The sequence below is a fragment of the Danaus plexippus genome, chromosome 11, assembly GCF_018135715.1.
Source record: "Danaus plexippus chromosome 11, MEX_DaPlex, whole genome shotgun sequence".
Taxonomy (NCBI): domain Eukaryota; kingdom Metazoa; phylum Arthropoda; class Insecta; order Lepidoptera; family Nymphalidae; genus Danaus; species Danaus plexippus.
The window spans coordinates 1,380,842-1,389,779 of NC_083544.1; the positions used below are offsets into that span (position 1 = coordinate 1,380,842).

The 8,938-nt window shown below is 35.3% G+C and overlaps 1 protein-coding gene across 3 annotated transcripts; it reads left to right on the forward strand.

Annotated features, from left to right (window-relative positions):
• The first annotated feature begins 262 nt into the window (after positions 1–262).
• LOC116765961 (kinesin-like protein KIF18A) lies at positions 263–6,143 on the forward strand. Of its 3 annotated transcripts, none has more exons than XM_061522048.1 (8): positions 263–1,005; positions 1,115–1,333; positions 1,456–1,661; positions 1,743–2,047; positions 2,256–2,434; positions 2,590–3,484; positions 4,105–4,215; positions 5,218–6,143. In XM_061522048.1, the coding sequence occupies exons 1-8, from the start codon at positions 454–456 to the stop codon at positions 5,328–5,330; spliced, it is 2,580 nt and encodes an 859-aa protein (XP_061378032.1). In that variant the 5' UTR covers positions 263–453; the 3' UTR covers positions 5,331–6,143. The 3 variants fall into 3 exon arrangements, with proteins under 3 accessions (XP_061378032.1, XP_061378033.1, XP_061378034.1); XM_061522049.1 differs by having other exon boundaries at positions 5,254–6,143; XM_061522050.1 differs by having other exon boundaries at positions 5,266–6,143.
• Positions 6,144–8,938: the final 2,795 nt, after the last annotated feature.

Here is an 8,938-nt window from a genome sequence, read left to right on the forward strand (position 1 = left end):
TGAACCCTATTAAAATGTATTTTTGAAGATTGTTTATGTTATTTTTCTACTGTAAGTATTTCATTCATTGATAGATCTTAACTCAATTATGCGAACAAGTAAACTAGATACTAAGATTTAAAAAAAAAAATGTCAATTTAGTATATATTTTAATAAATATGTGTATATACATATATAACCTTAATGTTACTATTTCCGAACGATAGACGCGTGAGACACTAGGTACCTGCGTGCGTTCTTTAGCAGCTGTCAATTTTAAAATTTTGACGGTTACGATGCCATTCAAAATTTTGAACTAGTAAAACGATTTTGTGTAGATGTTGATTTACTATTTTACTTAAGTGGGGCGGATATAATTGACATAATTGTGTCGTGTGCGTTAGTTTTATCCGTGTTTTTGATGTGTTTTTGATGTTATAAACAAATTCTTAATGAAAAAAGTATTTTGTTAAAATGGTGAAAATCGAAAGAGGTCCTGGCTTGGGTGGTCCGAAAGGCGTTCCAACTCTTGTCCCTTCAAGAAGTGGTTCAACACAGAATATGGCAGCAAATATACGAGTGGTAGTTAGGGTGCGGCCTTTGAATGATAGAGAAAAGGAACAAAACAATCGTATTGTAGTCGATGTTGTTGATGATAAAATGTTGGTATTCGACCCTAAAGAAGAAATGCGACCTTTCTTCTATCAAGGAGTCCAACAACCTAATAAAAACTTTTTAAAACGCTCTAATAAAGAGTTGAAATTCGTTTTCGATCACGTCTGTAGTCAAAATTCTACTAACCATGACGTATTCGAAATAGCCACAAAAGACATGTTAAATTCTTTGATGGAGGGCTACAATTGTTCTGTGTTTGTGTACGGGGCTACTGGCGCGGGAAAGACGTTTACTATGATTGGTAATAAAGAGCACCCTGGCATAACTTATTTGACTATGGAACATCTTTTCTATACTATCAATTCGTTTGAAAAAGATAGAGAGTTTGATATCGGAGTCTCTTATATAGAAGTTAGTATTAAACATTATCATTATAAATACTATGTTTGTATACATTTAAAGTGTTATATCATATTTATAATTAGAAAAAAATCTCTCATATCTATTTGAAAACTTTTAGGTTTACAATGAGAATGTATATGACCTACTGAAACCGTCAAGTACTCCGCTGCAATTGAGAGAAGATTCAAAGTATGGGGTGATGGTCGCTGGGCTTACCCTTAACAACATTAAAACAGCTAGAGAGCTATTGAATATGCTTGAGAATGGTAATAAAAACAGAACGCAACATCCTACCGATGCCAACGCTGAAAGCTCTCGGAGTCATGCGGTCTTTCAGGTATTTAAAGAGAAATCTTTTTAATACATTTCTTAAGGCAACATCAAGGTGTTTCTGTATAGTCTCTTCTAAACATTCATTATGTGATAAAACTACATCTTATAAAATAACCATTACAATAGGTGTATGTGAAAATGAGGTATAAAACCAGCAGTCAATTGAGACTCGTCAAGCTTTCAATGATCGATCTAGCTGGTAGCGAACGAGCTTCGGCTACAGGCTGTGTCGGAGAGAGATTCAAAGAAGGGGCCAATATCAACAAAAGTTTACTATCACTTGGAAACTGTATCAACAAGCTCGCTGATGGCAGCAGCTATATACCATATAGGTTAGTGATGAACTTGTTATAATACCCAACGAAACCTTTTGGTTCAGTACATATTTATATGTATAATATTTTCTATTATAGGGACTCCAAACTAACACGTCTCCTTAAAGACAGTCTCGGAGGAAATTGTAAGACGGTTATGATTGCGAATGTATCACCATCCAGCATCAGCTACGAAGACACATACAATACATTGAAATATGCGGCCAGGGCAAACAAAATACAACTGAGTATCAAGAAAAATATAGTCGACGGTGACATGAGGCTGTCACAATATGTTAAGATAGTTGACGAGTTAAAGAAGAAGGTCAAGGAATTGGAAGCCAAACTTTCCTTGACCAGTGTCAAAAATGTGAAGGTGGAGCCAGGGGTAGATAAATCCAAAGGTATTAACATTAATCAATATCTATGTACTTTTAACATTCACGTGAGACTAAAGTAAATAGGACATTAACATGACAGATATATATATATATATATATATGCTTTCAAACCTTTTCGATGTTTTTTTTTTCTTAAAACTATGAAACGCAAGTTGTAATTAATTATGTTGAATAAATACAAGTGTTTTAACTTGTTTGTTTTTGTTTTCAGTCCAGGAATGCCGTTCTCGTCTCAGTTCTGCGGTGAGCGTACATTCATCTCTGCAGTCTTGTCTGCTATCTCTGATGTCTCAGGCTCGTGTTTTGACGCTTCGGCGGCGGATGCAGTCAAGAGCCGCTCGACGTCTGGAAGGATTCGCACATCGCTCTTCCAACGACGCCATGCATCAGGTATCCACTACCCACTGTTAGATTGAGCTCGGGTAAAACCGGCCAATGATGTAGTAATGTAGACGGATTTTCTTTGGACGCTCGGGGAAAAATATATGAGATTCTGAACATTCAATGCTTTATGCGACCAAAATTAATTGTATATTACGTTTAAGGTATGCACAGAAGATATTCCGAGAGAGGAACGGGCCGCTGAGAATTTTATGAAGCAATCTGTCTGTTTGGATTCCAAGATAATGAACGCCTGGACGAAATGGAACGAGAGCAACAAGAAGATAAACGCTATGTTCGAAGAAGCGGTCACTAACTATCCAGAATTGAGCGACTTTGTAAAGTATCTCCAAACTGAGGTTAAACTGCAGCACTCGAACATCAAGAGCGAGCTGAGGTGTAAACTGCTCGCCATCGAGGCTAAGGAAAATAACGTAAACACGAAATATATGAGCAACATGCCCCACCTGTTGAAGAAGTTGTATCTCACGCTGAAGGGATACGACAAAGCGCCGCCCGCGCTCACCGCCGAGTACCTAGATGTCATGAAGAAAGCCAAGTCCGCCAAAGGCATCTCCTGGTCGGGTGACTCGGACACCGACCCTTACTTCAAATTCGTATCCAATCTAGATTTGGACAAGCCTGCGACCATATTGGACTATATGGACGACAAAGACGACTTGAATTCTTCGGTTGACGCAACTGACTGTGAAGACGCGACGGACATCGAAAACGTTGAGCCGAAACGTAGAGGAACGCCCTTGAAACTGGCCAACGACGAAACTATAGTCATTAACGACTCCTTTGATAGCTCGGACGTCGCCAAAAACGTGAACCCAGCTAAGAAAATCAAACGGGAGGTTCATCCGGTTATAGATTTGGAGAATTATGCTCCCTTAGACGCTAACGAACTGAATTCTACATTCGTGCTGGCTGGCAAACATGAAGCCTGGCAGACGGCGCCCGCGAAGAACGAGAAGGAGGTGCAGCCGGCGAAGAAGGGACTGTTCGATAGGACGAACACTATACAGAGGACTATAGTGTTCAATGACAACAGAGGTACGGTATATGTATATATATATTATAGATGTAACAGAAATATAGTAACTACGTGTCTATGATCCAACAGTAAATCTCATTTGTCTATGGGAATTTCTATTGAGAATATAGAAATAATAATATTGTTAAACAACAGTCAGCAACATATACATATCTTTACATAAAAAGGCCTAAATTTTTCAGGCATCTATTAGAATTCCGAGTTTAGCTAAGTGATAATATATTGATGGGTAATTAAAGTTTTATATATATATACATATACAGTAATCCCCCCTATAACACGGTACTCTTATAACGCGTTTTCACATAACGCGATTTCATGTCCCTCGTATAACACGTGTTTTCCCCCATATAACACGGGGATTCCCAAATGTTCTTGGTTTGATTTTAATAAAACGCATATATTTCGTTCATAACATAGTTTTTCCTTAATATTCGATTTAAACCCTCTTTAACAAGAAAAGTTAAACGTGAATCATTTGTATATAACGCGTTATACGAGGTCATAAGAGCGCGTTTTACGAGGATTTTCGTACAACGCGTTATATTATAAATAATAATAATATATTATAAATAATAATAATATATTATAAATAATAATAATATATATACTGTTTCAGTGAAAACAGCGAAGCCGGTAGTTGGTAAAGCTCTTCGTGTAGTGAGGACGGGTTTCGGTTCAGGTGTGGCGAGAGATGGCACACCTCTGGATCGACAGAGAAACATACAAGGTATTCAAACAAACGCTATATATAAATACAACATACAGAAAAAGGTAATTACCGCAGCACGGAAACGTCCGCCGCCACACTACAGACGATGCGACTCGCGTTCCTTATGCAATAACCTGCGGTAAGAGACGAAACATCTCATCCCTCTATGGGTTCTCCGTGCGGGCGCCGGGTCCACGCGTTGTACAGGAGGAGCTTCGACAGTGCCTGGGATTTACGATCCAGGTGCAAACTTAAGGGACCCCTATTTAACGCGCGTTAAACGCTCCCCTTTACCGTCCAAGCTCCCCTCTCTATCTAACCAAATTTGAAAAGAAACTACTAAGTCTGCCTTCCAAGTACGTTCCAGCTTCCGAGAATGAATTGATGTTAGCTCTGGACAGGCTTTAGCTGGTATACCTCTCGATCCCACTTCTGCCGCTTACACGACGAAATTTACTATAGTATTCCAAGATTGATGAATGGCAACTGTTAACGCTCCGTATGTAGTGTGACGGTGTGAAACTTGTTGTAAGCATACTGATTGAGCAAATACAACAGTTATTAATATGTTTGGTCACTTCACACATGTGGTCTACAGCTGATTAGTGAAAGATACTTCCATATAAGTATGTTTAACCTTTTCTAAGTGCATTATATATATATCCAAGTATTCAAAGTTATGGGATATATCTTAATTATTTATTAGTAAGATAAACTAGCGACATGTTTATGTTGTGTTGTCTCGTACGTTCCAAGTTTATAAAAAAAAATTAACATAACTAATATATTCAATTTGCAATAGTAGTGTGTTCGTAATAATTTAAATTATATAATTAATAATGTTATATCAACCATTGATTAAAAACAATGGTTACCAGGGCCAACGTTAATGTGATTTAATTTTAAATTAAACATATTCTCGTAAACACCGGTTGTGGGATATAATTAATTGTTATATGTATATATATTTATAATTCATCGCTAACGTTGTATGTGTTGTCCCTTTAACATAACTAACAGATGTGTCGAAGAGGGGCGTTGTGAGTGAGAGGTCAGTTGGTTTTAAAGCTGTACGTGCGAGGGACCGAGTCAACGCGCATCCCTACACCAGACCCAACAACGGCAGGAAGTGATGCTGCAAGAAAATATAGCAGTACTGTTTAAGTGTACGGGCTTCAGTGATGAAAATTATTGAATAATTTTCTATGACGTCCGTCTGACTTGTTATAATTGAATTAATATAATGTACCGCTGTCATTAGATTCACATGTACTGTGTAGTTATTCTAACGAATAACCAATGTATTGACAAAAAATATATATCTTTGATGTTTATAACTTGAACAACCCAGTCCTGACATTGAATGCGGGCTGGGTGACCACACTGAGAATTTATAATAATATAATAAAAACGAAGATAGTTTTAAATCTATTATATAATTTGAAACATAGTTTTTTTCAAACCAAACTATGATGTCATGGGGTCCGAGAAGTTTTTATATATTGAGTATAGATAATAAATAGTTTAAATAATGCATCAAACACAATATTATATGAATACTCAATAGAAATTCTTTATTAATACTAACAAAGCCTGCGTTTAGGAAATTAATGTACATCAGAACGGGATTTCTAATATTAAGTATTTAATTGAAAAATATTATCTACCACACAAATTCTGAGTAATGAAAGCTTTAATACTATTAACATAACGTTGTGTCCGACTGAATAAATATTGATTCATGTTCGTTTCATTGATGATAGAATTAATGTATGTCCGTGTGTAACTGTGATGATTGGTGTGTGCTGATTATTGTTAAGAATGTATTTTATATGTGGCTTGTGTTTTTACCGTGTAATGTATATATGTTGTGTGATTTATTGATTGTACATCTATTATATTCGACCGCTTTTGTTGTAACTTTAAATATAGATTAAATGATGATGTAAATTTGTTTTATTTTTAACTAGCCGGTGCCTGCGACTTTATATGATTTTTCGATCAAAATCGGCCTTCAATTGAATTAGTAATAGCGTAAAGCGTTAAGAGACTAAGTAAAATTCTCGTTCAAATTGGTCGAGCCGTTCCAGAGGTTAGCCGGAACAGACAGACGAGAATTTTTAATTTTTTTTGTTTTTAAGGTATCATAGTAGTATTATATGAAAGTATCATATTTTAATTTTTATTACAGTTTCTTCTGTTTCAAATTAATTGTGGCCAGATCGACTTTTTTTAAAACAGTTTACATTGTAATACGAACATTGTGGGTGTATTATTTTAAAGTTTTTTTTTTCATACTACCTATTAAAATTATATGCAATGCTTAAAAAAAGTGATTGAATGTTTCTGCAGGTTTTGATCGTGACTTCGACAGACCTTTTATTTCTAAACGCTATTTATATCTTGTGACTATTTTACGTCACTAAAAAATACTTTTAATTAATTTGTTTTTTACTGCAATCATTTGTATTTGGTTTGTAAAACCGATTATGAAAGAAAAAATCAATTCAATAATGTACCGCCGTTTATATTTTATGGAAAACCGTTGCAGCAAGAAGTGGATCTTGCGTGTTCTAAACCATACAAAGGCTTAAAAGGAATTCTCTCAAATTCCGCTGAAATTGGGTAAATATTATATTCCAATGAGTGCTACATAAATATGTAAGTAACTTTGATTTAAATTTATTCAAATACGCAAACAGAAAGTATTCATCGTAGTTCAAGTAATTGTTAAAGCTTTTATAATCTGTGTACGCCTCTAGAGGCTCTGTAGATATTTAAGTAAAGTAAAAATATGATTTTTTTTTCTATTAATTTTCATAAATAAGATTAATGTATGTAAATAATAGAACATTAAATGATTTAAAACCGAGGATATTAATAGGAAATTACTGATGCACGTAAATTACTTTTACGAGTGTATGTCAATTGTTACGTCACATTAACGTCGACATTAATTTTAAAGTAATTGCAAAATCGTGACAATTTTGCTGTTTTGTATTAATATATGTTCGATAACTTTTTACGATTGATTTGTTAGTTAGGATGGCAACAATTTTTTTATTATAAATATGAAATAATACACAATGTGTAAGTAATATTTTTCTAAAAATAAACCCTTGTATGTATAGTGTGTACCTTTGCCTATTAAGCACTGTCATCAGTCAGTAACTCTGAGTATTAAGATTTAGTCCTAATCCAACAAACATGCAGGCCATATTATAAAAAAAAAAGAAAAACCATCAAATAAAAACGTTGACATTGGCAAAATATTCCACGATTCCAGTGCGAATGAAACACTAGCATATTTTTTTTTTCGCTACCTTCACAAATTTATTTTTTGTGTTTACATTAGTATTCTACCTTCAATTTTTATAGTTACATTAGTAAGATTTTGGCAAGTTGGTAGGTAAACTTTAGATTTCGTTTTCAGGGAAAGAGTAAGGAATTATAAGATTTCAAAGAATTTTCATTCAAACCTTGTCAAAATTATAAATAGCATGAATAACATGCATATATCCATCTGCTTTTATTTACTCTTTATTTTTCTAAGTTATGTCCGTTTTATCCTCCATTCATTCAGTGTGACAATATTTATGAAATAATCAAAGATGGGATTACACGAGACCCTTCATTATATGTAATAAACATGGAGGGAAGTCATTCGTATTCGGATTTATAAAAATGACAGTTTTTTCTCTCTTCGATTTAAGTAGTGGTTGTTAATGCGCTTTGCGTTATTCTTATTTTTTGAATATATCTTAAGATGTAAAATTTTAAATGTGTTTGGTAAATACTTTGAATTTACGGTCACGGAGTTAGAATGAGATAAGACATATTTTACTCCTATAATTGTTTCCTTTCTACATAAAAGCAATGTTGAGCTTATATGTGAGCAAAAATTTAATAAAAAAGTACAAAATGTAAAATTCTTTGAGTTCAGGCCATGGTCCGGAGTGAGAGGTACCGAGAAGTCGCCACCTTCTTCTGAGAAGCAGTCATTCTTGTTAAGAAGGAGGCGAAGCGCTTGAGGGAAAGATCCTCCTCACGCCTTAGCCGCCGCAGGAGGCGGTCCAGGCGTGGGGGATTGCGAGACGATCTCCAGCCACTGCAAGCGTGGGTTTGCGGACGGACGCGGAGCAAGGGTAGCTCGTCCCCCGACCAGAACTAGACCCAAGACATCAGAGGGGCCCTAGAGCCGAGGTCAAGCCGGGTTGCGGGTGCAAGCGCAATGTTGTACCGCGGTCTGACTCGGAGCAGGAGAAGGTAGAGGAACGATCCGCGATTGTAATAAAGATATCATTAAGATTTATCAAATCTTTTTATGCATTATTGATGGATATATCATGGAAGTGAAAAAGTTTGAAAGATCAAATTATTAGTGGTTCAGCGGTTCTTGCCACCAAAACTTGGTTGGTTTCGGATGAGTCGCTTCACATACTAATGAATTACTACTAGTTCGCACGTAGTAAACTAAACACAGGCAGTTAACAGTAGGAAGATATATGAATGAAAATTTAGATGAAGTGCTCATTTTAGCGATGGATAATATTGGTAAGGTTATTCGTCCTTGATGTAATGGGTTACATATTGGTATGTATAAAAAAAATACGCGAATTTTTTTTTTGGTCAAATTTAAACAACTAAATTATCATTTTTCTGACGGTTATAATCTTAGAATTCGTATCACATATCGATATTTTCGTATTAATATTAATTTAGATCAGAATCCTGTCAGTAT

Bases quoted from the DNA above. Each gene is read 5' to 3' on its own strand.
- LOC116765961 (XM_061522048.1), top strand. From the start codon at position 454: ATGGTGAAAATCGAAAGAGGTCCTGGCTTGGGTGGTCCGAAAGGCGTT. The intron at 1,662-1,742 runs GTTAGTGATGAA...TTTCTATTATAG, and splicing joins AGCAGCTATATACCATATAG to GGACTCCAAACTAACACGTC. The intron at 2,435-2,589 runs GTATCCACTACC...ATTACGTTTAAG, and splicing joins CCAACGACGCCATGCATCAG to GTATGCACAGAAGATATTCC.